General features: G+C 43.6%; 1 protein-coding gene across 3 annotated transcripts in view; it reads left to right on the top strand.

The window, feature by feature from the left end:
• The window catches only part of TTC7A (tetratricopeptide repeat domain 7A), a 436415-nt gene that overhangs the window by 317671 nt on the left and 103568 nt on the right, over positions 1 to 15176 (top strand). For all 3 annotated transcript variants that reach the window (XM_066595533.1, XM_066595532.1, XM_066595534.1), the window contains 2 exons: positions 74 to 208; positions 13444 to 13646. In XM_066595533.1, the coding sequence (XP_066451630.1) occupies positions 74 to 208; positions 13444 to 13646 (338 nt within the window). The remainder of the gene's footprint in view (positions 1 to 73; positions 209 to 13443; positions 13647 to 15176) is intronic.

The following is a 15176-nucleotide window of genomic DNA, read 5'->3' as shown; positions in this document are numbered from 1 at the left end:
ATGAAATGTACAAAAAAACGAATATAGCCCCAAATATGCATATATTTATATATATTTTTTTATCTTTACATAGGATCCCAGCGTGCATCTTCCATTGCCGCCTCTCGCTTGGAGCAAGCCATGTCGGAACTTACCATGCCCAACAGTGCGCAGAGGCAGGGACCCATGCAGCAGTGGGTTACCCTAGAGCAGATATGGCTGCAGGCAGGTAAGTGCTCAAGCCACTTGGGTTGTACACTGATGCAGATATCATCTCTATCAGGTTTCCTGCAGTGACTTATGAAATTGTCATTTTCTAGATATTTAACCAGGGGACATGAATGTTATCATTCAGCAAACTACAAAGCAACAGAGCTCTCCTAATGGCCAGGAGCCGGCGTGAATAATTCATCACACTCACATGATGGAAACAAAGGAAAGCACATAACTAATTCATTAATTGTGTATACAGTTTACCGTAGTCCCTGCCAAAAGCATAACTACTTTCTACCACAGATGGAGCTAGGCTCCGGTTATTTCACGTTGTTTTCTTCTAGTTTCTTGGATTTTCTTCGATATACAGTATGTATGAAAGTTAGCTCAAAGCCGCTGATTTCCCTGTGTCAGCAGTATGTGACACAGGCTTCTTGTTCTTCATCTGAGGACCCCCTTTTACAAGGTTTTACCAATGATTTTCCATTAAGTAAGTATGTAGACTTGCATAGAGGAGGCTTCCAGCACCTGCAGATGTGTCTACTCTTTATTTCTTCAAATTTGGTTAAATAGTCACTGAATTTGTGTTTGTATCATATTTACCTAAAATTATGTTCTTGTACTGAAAAATCCCAGCTGGCCACTAGGGGTCCTACTTCCTCTTAATTTGCTATCTACTTTTGTTGTCAAGTGGAATCCCTGTCTGCTAATAGAGATAACAAGACGGAGAATAGGAGGGTGATGGCTCATGCTGCGCATAGAAGACTATAGAGAGGGAGGGTAGACTGACTCACACAGACATGCTGCCAGAGAAAACTGAAAGTTACATATACAGCCTGCAGAGAGGAATACTGGTGAGAAATGAAGAGTACATATATAATGGACAGATATGGTGTTATTTCTCAGTACACATGGCAGCTTAATCTGAAAAGTCCTCTGAAAGTGCAAGTACGCTTTAAGGACTCCAGTTTTTCAGGATACAAACAAAGCGATGTTTTAATATATTTACCTACCAGGTTCGGTCCACGTCTCTCCGGAGATCCGGCAGGTTTCCTGCAGCCCCTGGCTGCCCACAGAATGTTGCTTCCTGGTTACGGGATACATAAATCACAGTCATCGCATTGGTTCATTGAACTCTGCGTTGATTGGCTGAGCAGCGCTCAAGGACTAATCAGAGCCATCACTTCCCAGAGGTGGGATTTATGAATCCCATAACCAGGAAGTGATCCTCTGTGGGCAGCTGAGGACTGCAGGAAACCTGCTGGAGCTTCGGAGAGCGGCAGGAGGGATGTGGACTGAACCTGCTAAGCAATGTATTGCTTTCTTTTTTCATGTAATGCAACTAGGGCTTATTTTCGGGTTGGGTTTATATTTCAAGCATCCCTAAAAATCAGGTTAGGGCTTATTTTCAGGGCAGGTCTTATTTTTGGGGAAATAGGGTAGCAAAACTCTTTTAGATTCATATCTCAACCACTAGGGGGCCACATATGGGCAAATATAAAATATACCTCTCCCGCCAGACTATCGCAAAATCATGTTTTTTTTCCAAAGCTGCTCATGTTGCACCAGACCTCTCAAAATTTGTTGAGCTAGGATGAAAGGCAAGGAAGATAATTTCAGTATCTTTAATTTATGTCTGACACTAAGGCTGGCCATACATATTAAATAGTTGTTGACCAAAGCAACTAACTCCCACTCCCTCCTTGGGTACATGAATAATGAATGGCATGTGACCAACGCAAGAGCTTCTGGGACTGGACCAAGGGGATTGGAGCTGGAGCACTAGATCTGAGGGTCATTTAAACTCGTTCAGTATCTTATTTGCCGGCTCTACTTCTTATCCTCTTTCTCTTGCTGTTGGGGTTCCTCAGGGCTCGGTCCTCGGCGTTCTGCGCTTTTCCAACTACACAGCCCCTATTGGACAAACTATCAGAAAATTTGGGTTTCAATACCATTTCTATATTGATGACACCCAATTATATGCTTCTTCCCGTGACTTCACACCTTTACAACTACAAAACACCTGTGATTGTCTTTCCACTATCTTTAACACTATGTTGTTTATCTAAAACTGAACCTTTCAAAAACCGAACTTCCTGTGTTTCTGCCATCTAGTAACCAACCTAAACATGATGTTTCCATCTCAGTCTGGGGTACCAGCATAACTCTTTGGCAGCATTTCCAAAAGATTTCCCGAATCCTCCCTTTCCTCACTGTGGAGACATTAAAAACGTCTACTGTTGCCCTTATCCACTCTTGGCTTGATTACTGCAACTGGCTACTTATCGGTCTTCTCCTCACTAAACTCTTCCCTCTACAATTCATGCGGCGGCCAGGCTCATTTTCTTGTCAAGATGCTACACTGGTGCCTCCACCCTGTGCCAGTCACTACACTGGTGCCTCCACCCTGTGCCAGTCACTACACTGATGCCTCCACCCTGTGCCGGTCACTACAGCAATGTCTCCACCCTGTCCAGTCACCACACTGATGCCTCCACCCTGTGACGGTAATATTAGCGATGCCTCCACCCTGTGCCAATCACTACACTGCTGCCTCCACACTGTGCCAGTCATTACACCGGCTGCCCATCAAATATAGAATACAATTTATACTCATCACTCTCATCCATAAAGCTCTCCACAGTGCTGCGCTGTCCTCTGTCTCCTCCCTCATCCTTGTCTACCACCCTGCCCATGTTCTCCGCTCTACTAATCAGATTAGACTAAATTCCTCTCTAATCCAAACCTCCTATTCCCACCTCCAAGATTTTTCCCAAGCTCCACCCGCTCTCTAACCTTGGCCCTTATCATTTATTTCACTGGTTTACTCAACACTTTGGGTTTTAATATCGATTTGGGTCCCTTTTTGCAGTTACAAGTGCCTTGACTCTTCTGTGATGAATTTCCACCAGATTTGGACTGTATTTGTAGGATTTTGTACCCATTCAGTCAAAAAGGCATTTGTGAGGTTAAGCGTTGATGTCGGATGAGAAAGTCTGGCTGGTAATCAAGTCTGTAATTCATCCCAGCAATGTTTGATTGGGTTGAGGTGAGGGCTCTGTGCAGTCTCTTGAGTTCCTCTGCACCCTCTGTCTTTATGGACCTTGATGTCTATACAGGGATACAGTTATGTTAGAACAGAAAAGGTGTATGAGTGCTGAGGCACATGTTTCTGTTACTGTATCGGTCGCAGCCTTAGCTTATGTGCACCTTCACATTTAATTTATTTGTTGGAAGTGCTGACTTTGCTTTTTTGTATGCATTAAATTGTTGTGGGAGTTGCTGCTTACACTTTTGTCTAGAACTCCATTCATCCATCTGTCCAGATGCTTCAATGAAATTCTGATATTCTGCTTTCTCATTCATTTAGAGGCTTTTTGGCCCAAAGTGAGGTATCTTTAGAGTTCAGAACCGAGACAATAATATTTGCCTGGATGTGGCGGATGGGCCTCCATGTTTTGATCAAAATATGAGCTAAGAACTCTGCTTTTTTATACGATTAGTATAACCAACAGTTGTGCAGTTTTTTATTCAGATATTAAATGTGTATGAGTGTTGACGCACATGTTTCTGTTACTGTATTTATTGTAGCCATGGCCTATGTGTACCTTCACATTTAATTTATTTTTTGGAAATACTAACTTTATTTTTTTCTTTCATCTAGATAGGTCATCAATAGCTGATCAGGGAAGGTCTACCATTCAGGATGCCTGATGATCAGCTGATCTTCAAGCTTGCTGTCAGTGTAGACAGAGCTGGAAGCAGACAGCGATGTCAACATTGCAGCAGTCAGGTTTGGTGCAGCAAGACAGTTCCTATTGAATGCAATGGGAGCTTTGTCTGTAGTGCCACACTGGGCCACTGCAATACGGACAGCACTATCTGCTTCCACACTGGCAGCGGACCCGGCGATCAGCTGATCGGCAGGAATCCCGAGTGGGAGACCTCTACTGATCACCTATTGATAACCTAGATTATCAATAGTAAAAGTCCTGGAGAACTACTTTAACATTACCCATCACTTGAAATAAGTTAACTAGTCGATACTATTATCCCACCGCCACCAAATATTACAGTAGGTAGCAGCAGACTCTTCCATCAGACTGCAAAGCAGTGCACCATGATTCACATGTCCTTGTTAATCGCCTATACAGTCGTCCAGGTCCCATACCGAGGAGAAGGTTACTGGCACAAGGTCGTCCACCTACCTAGCTGCAAGTGTTTGCTGCGGGTAATATTAATATAGTGTTGTATTTACAGCAAATTCTTGTTTTTTTACACATTCAACAAACCGACATTAAAATGCACATTTTTATGAAGCAATATGGTCTGTCAAAGGAGGCCTCTCAGATTAATTCAGAATACCTGCATTAGCTCTGCCTGCAGCATAATTTAAAATGCTGACAGAATGTTGATTCCGATCCTGTCCTAGTTAGGCTCCAGTCTCATTCTAGGCAGTACAGTACATGACAACTTGAGGGAAAATAAAGGCTTTTTTTGCAATGACTTCTTTAATTGTTGCTCATAAATGAGATTAACATCATTTGCAGCGCCAAAGGAGCATCCTGACATGTAGTAACATACGATATTTCATCATTAGCTATGCATAAACGGTGTTATAGGGAGCACAATTTAGCACAATTACTTCTCCTGCATGTCACTTTCATGATTTTTTTAGTGCATTCCTTATTATTTTATGTTTTACCTTCTGACTTGGGGAATCCTATTAAAAGTTAACACCATACATAAAGTTACAGTGAAGCTCCAACCTGGAAACAACTTGAAAGCATGCATCCATGACTGGCCTTAGCTACGTGCTACCCATGCACAAGCCGCCGGCCACCTGCCTAGGGGAGGCATCAGGTGGATGTAGGCGGGGGGGGGGGGCTTGTCCCCATTACGTCTGCCTGATTAGATTATGTTTTTAGACCATGCGGCAGCGCCTTGGGGAGCTACATGAATCCTCCTTGCCTTGCCTTGTCTCCGCCCCCATGATGTTCTGCGGAACCACTGTCAGCCCATTGGCACCCTACAACACAATTGCTTAGTTCTGCTACTGTATTTATGTTATGAACTTGGTTCTGATATTATTTATGTATTGAAATTGGTTTGTTCTGAGCTTGGTTCTGGTGTTGTATTTAGGTGTTATGATTCTTACTTGTTAGGATATGTTCACACCTTCTTCCATGGATTCCATTTTCCGGTTCCTTTATGGGAACAGGAAAAACAAAATCTCGTCTGAGAATGGATCCGACCTATGAAAGAACTGAACAGCGTGTGCTGGAGTCCATGGATTATGAGGAAGTCCATCAGGCTTCCTTCATACACTCCAGCAGGCGAAATAACGCAGCATGCCTCCAATGCAGATGTCAATAGGCTATTATTACATGCTTGTTGGGATTATCAAGTAAAATCTAATTATTCGCAGATGATACAAAACTATGTAAAGTAATTAACACAGGAGAGGACAGAATGTGGTTGCAAGAGGATCTGGATAAGTTGGGAACTTGGGTCGAAAAATGGCAATTTCGATCTACCACTGATAAATGTAAGGTTTTGTACATGGGCAGAGGAAATACATGTCACCATTACACACTAAATAGGAAACCACTAAGGAACACTGACATGGAAAAAGGCCTTGGGGATTTTAGTGAACTGGAAGCTTAACTGGAGCAACCAGTGTCAGGCAGCTGCTGCCAAGACAGATAGGATCATGGGGGGCATCAGAAGAGGTCTAGGGGCACAAAATAAGAACATTGTCCTTCCTCTTTACAAGTCACTGGTCAGACCACACATGGAATATTGTGGACAGTTTTGGACACCGGTACCCAAGAATGACATATCAGAGCTTGAGCCAGTACAAAGATGGGCAACTAAGTTGGAATAGGCGGACTACAATACCCAGAGAGGTTATCAAAATTGGGATTATTTAGGTTAGAAAAAAGATGGCTGAGGGGCGACCTAATAACTATGTGTAAATAATGTATTAGGGGACAATACAGAGATCTCTCCCATCATCTATTTATACCCAGGACTGTGACAAGGGGGCGCCCTCTACATCTAGAGGAAAGAAGGCTTCTACACCGACATAGAAGGGGGTTCTTTACTGTAAGAGCAGTGAGACTATGGAACTCTCTGCCTGAGGACGTGGTGATGGCGAACTCACTAAAGGAGTACAAGAGCGGCCTGCATGTCTTTCTTGAGCCTTACAACATTACATGTTATAGTCACCGATTACTTCAGTAGGGTCGGTGATTTGGGGATTATTCCAATTGGAGTTGGGAAGGTTAGGAAAATTAGCTTCTATCTCATTAGAGCTTTTTGCCTTCCTCTGGTTCAACATTTGGGGGGTAATAGGCTAAACTATATGGACATGTGTCTTTTCTTCAGCCTTAGGCCTCATGTCCACATGGGCAGATCCGCACGCGTGATCCGCGCCCCATAGGAATGCATTGGACACCCGCAGGTAGTTAAATACCTGTGGATGTCATTTTACCTTGAGGCGCGGATTGCGTGTGCGGGAAAACACCCGCAGCATGCTCCATTTTAGTGCGGGTCTCCCACGGGCTTCTATTGAAGCCTATGGAAGCCGTCCAGATCCGGGGCACACCCGCAGCTGAATTCCTGCTCTCCGGTGCGGGAGAGCAGGAGTTTAAAAAAATGGAGTGTACGGCGCATGCACGCTGCGCGCTGCCGGTGTGCCGAGCACATCCGACGGGCTGAAGAAAGAAGATCTGGCCGCGACGGAGGGAAGATCCGCAGCGTCCGCACAGGTAAGTAAATCTTCATTTTAGGCCTCATGTCCGCGGGAAAGGAGAGGCCCACTACGGGATTCTGCATAAAGAATCCGCGGCAGGCCTGATTTTTCCCACGGACATGAGGCCTTAAACACTGTTACTGTATGTGCTTATGTCACTGATAAGAATAAACTCACCCTAATGCAGTAAAAGGGGGTGGTTTAAAAACATATATAAAAAAGAAACAAAGAAAACAACATAAAATAAAGCAACTTACTTTATCTTCATTTACATTCAGTATATTAATTCCATGCTAATTTCTCTGACTGTAAACCTCGTTTCTTCTCACATTTACCTTTAATGGTCATCCATGAGTTATTGTACGTTATCTCTGCAAGGATCAGAGGATGCCATTCACTATGCATAATAAAGAAGTCTATTGTACTCCAGATAGTTCTACTTTTCAATGACTCTTTATGTCACGGAGATCATAGGTAGTATGAATTATACATTCTCTTGCTTTTATTCATAGCGTCAGCATAATTGGCATACATTGACCACCGTGTGGCATCCATTGTAGGAGCATGCATAATCATATGCCATGTGAGGAATATGGCAATGGAGAACCCAGTGGGTTAACCTTCTCTTCTGTATATCCTTCTAATTCTCCATTGTGGGTCTTGTCATCCGCTGAAATCTTTTGATATTGTTGCATTTTGATCCATGTTGTGTACTGTTTCACTGAAACCCTACCATTCAATTCTGCAGCTCCGCTGACAGTCACATAGCAGCGCCATGCCAATTATTTTCCTATCCGTATACTAAAAAAATTACAAGTTATAGAGGGGGTAAAGGCACGGATAAAGACGGTACAGAGGTAGTTTTTCATGATCATTATGCATATCAGTATAGTTATGTGATCCCCTTAAAGGATAAGTAATTTGGATCACACCGATCAAATACTACAACATTATCGGCTACAGGGTGGGCCATGGAAAAGTAGCCCACCTCTGATCCCGGCCCCACACTCTTGTGAAAGTTGCCCATAACAGCCCATCACAGCACAGCTAACATTTCTTTTACTGCTTGGGTAAAATGAAAGCTGTGCTGTGATTGGCCCACCTTGCATAAGAAGGATCTTGGAATAAATTGATCAGGCTTACAGGCCCCTCAATATAACACATAAGATTTGAATGTGTTTGGTAACATATTGGCTTATGGTTTATAAAGGGTCATCTCATAAACCAATATAGACAATTATGGCATTTCCACATAATTAGCTGATAAGTGCAGATTCCACTTCTGTGAGGCCCACCTATGAGGAGGACATGGGTCCCTCAACCTCTATTTTATGTAGTAAAACAATGGCTGCCAATGCGAAGTTAGCTGCATATGAGCGCCACTTTCTCTGTGAAGGTCAATGGGAGTTACTGAATCAGTCGTGCCACAATTATCAATAGATTTAAGTGTCAAAAGTGTTGTTTTGACCTCTGGTCTGGCCGGCATATGTGAGTATGTAGCAAAAAAAACAAGGTGTGGAAAAGCATAGGAGACTGTGATATTCTATCCCATAAAGTCCTGTAAAAAAAAACAAAAAACGCCTCAGTTAAAGAGATGCCTTCATAGCCAGTGGGTGATTGATCTGTTAAACTGGCGAGTAACACTGATATCCATTACCTATAGGCTATGATGGCATCCTCTTAATTGACCTGTCATGCAAAAGTTCACAATGTATGCAGGTCCCATACTAGCCTACTATTAGCATCATCAAAGTCTCCATTTCATATATACACTACATTGTCAAAAAAAAACCAATCCCTCCCCTAAAAGGAGTTGTCAGAATCAAACTTTCTATGTTTGATTGCAACGTTGATATAAGTAAATGATTACAATATCAATGCTAAAGGATCATTTATTGAAAACAACCCTTGAGTGGAGGCACTAGTACCCTGTTGGGCCGCCTTTAGCGTGGATACAAGATCTGATACGGGTGGACATGGAGGCTCTAGTACCCTGTTGGGCCACCTTTAGCATGTATAAAATATGTGATACGGGCAGGCATGAAGGCTAGATTGTAGGCTGTCAAAGTTGGAGTCCCAGATGGTCCCATACATGTTCTATTGGCTATAAATCTGGCAATCAGGCAGGCTGTGGCAATGTTGTTGAGGCTTTTCTGTGACCCCATTGTGTGTGCGGCCAAGCATTATCCTGCTGAAAACTGCCTCATGGAAGCCACCATAAGAGGAACACATGTGGCTGCAGGATGTCCTGAACATATCGCTGACCTATCATTGTCCCTTGTATCACTACTAGGGGTGACTAGCTTTCCACTAGCTTAGAGTGTTGCGCCTTCACTACCAGTATTTTACCACATTCTCTTTCGCTATACTCACGTTCACCTTGCTGGAGCGTTTTTTGGTTGGCAGCACCTCCATCATTCGAAACTCTTCTTACTCCAGTACTATTTCACCATTCTCACTGGGTCTTGCTCCACCCTTCTTTTTTATCTTTGTTACTCACTGATTTAAGAATGTCCTTTTAGGATGGTATAGATGTTCCCTCTGTCTGTTGGGTTGGAGCAGATCCGGTTGTATCTGATGGCCTGACTCTAAACGATCGACTTTTTGATGTGTTTAGGGTAGATGCTGTCCCATCTGAGGTATGTGGGCCAATCAATCGGTTTCCAGTATAGGGATGTCTGTATTGAGTTGTTTGAAATTTTTATGGTGGTGTCCAAAAACTTGATTTCGGTATATGAGCAGCTTAATGTCAGGTTTATGGTGGGGTGGAATGCATTGAATCTCTCATGGAATTTTATTAATTCTTGTTTGGTGTGGGTCCAGATAATTATGATGTCATCAATGTAGCGTAAGTAGGCCAGTGGTTTGCTGGAGCAGGAGGCCAGAAAGCCACTCTCCAGTTTTGCCATGAAAAGGTTGGCATATTGCAGTGCCATTTTACTGCCCATGGCGGTTCCAGTCAGTTGCCAGAATATCTCTTTGCCAAAGGAGAAATAATTGTATGTGAGGGTGAATCTTGTGAATTGCAACTCGGATTCAGAGGCAACTCCATTGCTCTCAAGGTGTGCCTGGCAGGCAGTCAGTCTATCTTCATGTGGGATGTTGGAATGTAAGGATTCCACATCCACGGTGGTCAGGATGGCGCCAACGGGAGGGTACCTGTGCTTGGTAGTTTGTTCAGTAGGTCCGGGGTGTCTTGCAAGTAGCTGGTTGTGTTTCTCACCAGTGGTTTGAGGACACCTTCTACCCACCCTGAGATTCCTTCAGTGAGGGTTTCCACACCTGACATAATTGGCCTCCCTGGGTGGGCAGCTTTGTGTGAGAAACCCGCACCCTCTGATATCAGAGAAAGCTTTAGGTAACACTGATTAGCAGTTGGACTTTGGATGGGGAAGTGCAGAAATGAGTGAGCAATAAGCTTTGTACTATATGACCTTAAAGGGGTTGTCCCGTGAAATCAAGTGGGGTTATACACTTCTGTATGGCCATATTAATGCACTTTGTAATATACATCGTGCATTAAATATGAGCCATACAGAAGTTATTCACTTACCTGCTCCGTTGCTGGCATCCCCGTCTCCATGGTGCCGACTAAAGCTGCTTCTTTAGTCGCACGAACAGTCGCGCTTGCGCTGTAAGGATTCCTCTTCTTACTCCCTCCGGGCTCACGAGCGGCGTCCTGGCTCCTCCCTCTTCTCTGCGTCATCATAGCTCCGCCTCCGTCACGTGCTGCCGATCAGCCAATTAGGTGGCTGTATCGGCAGTGGAACGCAAGGAAGGAGAAGACAATCCATGGTGCACCATGGGAGAAAACCGCGGTGCACCATGGGAGAAAACCGCGGAGCACCATGGGAAAGGACCGGCGGCCATCTTTAAAAGAAGAAAAGAAGATGCTGCGCGAACGGGGATGCAGGTAAGTGATTTTTTTAAACAACTAACGGAATTGATTTTAACGGGGCAGAATGCGGGGTAAGTTAAAAAAAAAAATTTGGATTTCGCCGCGGGACAACCCCTTTAAGCGGGTCCACTTTTTTACGGTATGCTAGAACCAGAATAAAGGCTGATGTACATGGCCATATTACAGCTCTATACAACCTCTGAGTTTAATGGAGTCATAATACGACACTCATACAAGTATAAGGTGCCTTAGGACTTATTCAAATGAGCAGCAAGTGATCCGTTACAATTAATGAGGCTGTACAGACATGCGTTTTTACATGGATCGTAAAAATAAAAAAAAATCACTGTATGTCCTTTTCTGCTCTCACAATAGTGACCCATTCAAGTCAATCAGCGCACACACAGATCATTTATTTGCACTCCATTTTCATGGATCACATTACTAAGCAATACTAGCAAAAAAAAATTGGGTCACCTTCCATTTTTCTTTGCGCATGAGAAAAAAAAGGGATGACATACAGACATTAAAAAAACAGACGCTCGTCGTAACTCGTACGGATGTCACGCAGACATGCACTGACATTGGTCCGCTATTCACACACCACAATCAGACACATTCATGTGAATAGGGCTCTAGGAACAGCATGCTATCAGCAGAATACGGTTGTGTAGTGAAGAAGGCTTGGACGCGGGGACCTAACATTACCGCTTCCTAAAGCATTAGTGCAGCCCGATCAGGAATATGCAGTTCAGTTCTGGGCAGCGGTCCATAGAAAGGATGCCCAGGAGTTAAACAAGGTACAAAGGAGAGTAAACTAGTAAGAGGCGTGAACCTTTAGTTAATGTATATAGCCTTAAATAATAACTACATTTATTTAGTCTTGAGAACATCTAAAAGCGGAACGTCATCAACTTGTATATACGCCCATATAAAAAAAAGGTAAATTGTTCCATGTAAAACCGACTCAAAAGACAAGGGGGCGCTACCTCCGGCTGGAGAAGAGAGGTTCAATCTCCAGAGGTGAAGGGCTGCTTTATTGTAAGGAGCTACGAATCTCTAATCTAGTCTGATTAGCCTTAGAGATTTTTTTTTTCCTTTTTAGGACAGACTGGCCTGTGTCTTTTTGGGAATTTTTAGCCTCTTTCTAGATCACTAGGAGAGAGAAAGGTCTAGGATGTACCCCCATCACTCATTTTCCCCAAATTTTATTTTCTGCCCTAAACTAGGTGAACTTATGTCTTGTTTCATCTGTACCACACTATCCTACTAAAAGTATTTGGACACCCCCGACCTGAAGGTTGTGGGTTCAATCCCCGCAAGGTTGAGGTAGCTGGCTTAAGGTTGACTCAGCCTTCCATCCTTCCGGTAAGTAAAATGAGTACCCAGCTTGCTGGGGGGTAAAGTTGACCGGGGAAGGCAATGGCAAACCACCCCGCAAAAACAGTCTGCCGAGAAAACGTCACAATGTGGTTACAACTCGGTGCTTGCACCGGGGGACTTTACCTTTTTCCTTTATCAGTAGAATGGATTGTGTCTTATTAGCATGTCACGTGTCCTAAACCATGCTACATAAGACGCAGACCCTTGGAGGTGACAGCCATAGTTTGTGATGGGAACTGCATGTTATTGGATATATGGGTTATACCGCTGCACACAAGCCGTACCTCACAAAGTGCAATGCATCGACCGTCTACAATGGTACAAGGAGCGTCGTCATTGGACAGTTGAGCAATGGAAAAGCGTTCTGTGCAGTGATGAATCACAGTACTTCATGTGTACACCAGATGGGACGTACCTGAGTGTGCAGGATATCTGGGTAACGAGTGTATTGTGCCAACAGTTTAGTATGGCAGAGGTTCCATTATGGTCTGGAGACGTTTTACGGGGCATGGTCTTGGTCCGTTGAGTGTACTGGTAAGAACCATGAACACAGAGGTGTACCCTGACCTTCTAGACGATGTTCTACTGACAATGTGGCAATACTCTGGGAATGGTCGGCCATACTTCCAACATGATAACGCACTTTGTCCTAAATCCAACGCTGTTTTACATTGGTTTGAGGAAATGGATGTTTTACAATTGGACCGTCTGACCTGAACCTACTGAGCATCTTTGTGATGAATTAGAACATCGGGTCAAGAAATACGAACACCATCCATCCCCTTTGAGAGAAGTCGTCAGACGTTTGTGGAATTAATGTATCAGACGCCATCATTAGGGTCAAAGGAGCCCCCATAAGTATTAACATATGGCAATAAATACTATTTTTGAGTCTTGCTCGGGCGTCCAGTTACTTTTGGTAGGCAAGTGTAACTATGAATGATTGTACGATCAACCCATAATCTGGACTGAATTATCGACTCTATTGTGTCAGATTCTAAATCGGGGCTGCTGGGAAGTTAACAGACTGCTATGTTTTATTACTATTACTGTTTGCCTCCTTCCAGATCATACAGATGTTGTATGACAGCCCGTCAGTCAGTCGTGTCAGTAGTCAACATCGACTCCCCTACATGTTTATAAAGCAGTAAAAATTGGTCGAAATTAAAAATAATGAGTTGTTTATTGTGCATTTTTTTTCTTTATTGTACAGCTGAACTCTTTATGGAACAACAGCATATGAAAGAAGCAGGATTTTGTATCCAGGAGGCAGCCAGCCTTTTCCCCACATCACACACTGTGCTGTACATGCGTGGGAAGCTCGCGGAGATGAAAGGCTGTTTGGAGGAGGCAAAGCAGATATACAATGAAGCACTAACAGTCAATCCAGATGGAGTGAAAATTATGCACAGCCTGGTAAGTTTGTGGGTTCCGAGCTCCACTCATTGTGTAAGTGTTTTCAGACTGCAGCTGTGGTCTCCATTGTTGCATTGATTGTGCGGTAATATTAAGTTATTATTTTTAGAAGGAGCATTTTCAGTTTTGTAGAAGTACAGTAGTTGGAAAGATGTTAATCCCTTTAGAAAATGGAGCGAAAATCACTCATATTGCTTCTTTAAAGTAGATTGTTGGCCAACACTCTATGAAGGCGGCCATTTTGTATTGTGAGCCACTGTAAACTTCTAGAAGGCCGTTGCACTGATTGGCTATGAATATGGAATGAATATTAGTTCAGTAATTGGATGTCCCATCATAAAGGCATAATGGATTCAGACATTTTCTTGACCTATATATTTTAGGAAGGTACAGTCTACAGGGTTAGTACTGAGGCATTCCTAGTGAATTAAGTGGTTGTCAAGCTTTAAAGTGTTGATGGCCTAAGATCAGGATGGTGCACCAATAATGATGCTGAAGGACCTCTTTCCTCCCTATCTCCCTGCCACATACAGGACTTCTGGCACATCCAAAAAAGCTTTGGAATTGTGTCACCGACCCCGGGCATCCTGTCGTGTTTAATCCAGCCGAACTGACGAAGGGGCTCGACCCCGAAACGCGTATTCACTTGCTGGTTCTCTATGCTGTTTATTAAAGAAGAAGCGCTTTCACCATCGCATCTTGGGCCTTTGTTTTTCAACAAGCTTATACTGTTGTGCCTTCACTATCAGTACTTTACCACATTCTCTTTCAGATCAGCTGGGGTCTTCCTCCCGGTGACCACCGCCAATCAGCTGTTTATTACGTTGATGTGTGCAGGAAGCAGACAGCTCCATTTCCACAGCAGTGGCCCAGTTTTGTATTACAGACAAAGTTCCCATTCATTTCAATGGGAACTTTTTCTGTAATACCAATTTGGGCCACTGCTGTGGAAACGGAGCTATGTGCTCTATGCACGAGTGCACTGGCCTGGCAAAGAGCTGATTGGCAGGAGACCTGGGCAACAGTCCCCCGCTGATCTATTATTGATGGTTCATGTTGAGGATAGCCCAACAATAGCTTACAACTAATGTCCACGAACGGATTTGATTTGCGGAATCCGAGCGTGAGATCCGCAAATCAAACCACCCATAGGGAAGCATTGGGCAACCACACTTCATTTAACACCTGCAAATTTGTTTTTATTTGATTTGCAGATGCCACGTACGGATAATAAATCGCAGCATGCTCCATCACGAGCGGACGTGCTTCATTCATCTCTATTGGAGCTTAAGATCCGCAGTGTATTTGCAAATAGCTTTGCAGATTCACTATGGATTTGAAGGTTCGCACAGAAAAAACGCAATCCACAAGCAATAAAAAAATCAATTTAATGATGACTCGCAGTACATCTGCTGTGGAAATCTGCATGAAAAATCTGTGCATGCCGTGGACATGATGCCTAAGGCCGCCTGCACACGGGCAGGTCAGACCCCGCATGCAGGATTCTCACAGCCGAGTTCGACCCCATGC

This window comes from Eleutherodactylus coqui, chromosome 3, assembly GCF_035609145.1.
Source record: "Eleutherodactylus coqui strain aEleCoq1 chromosome 3, aEleCoq1.hap1, whole genome shotgun sequence".
In the NCBI taxonomy this organism is placed as follows: Eukaryota; Metazoa; Chordata; class Amphibia; order Anura; family Eleutherodactylidae; genus Eleutherodactylus; species Eleutherodactylus coqui.
This window is presented reverse-complemented; position numbering and strand designations above follow the sequence as displayed.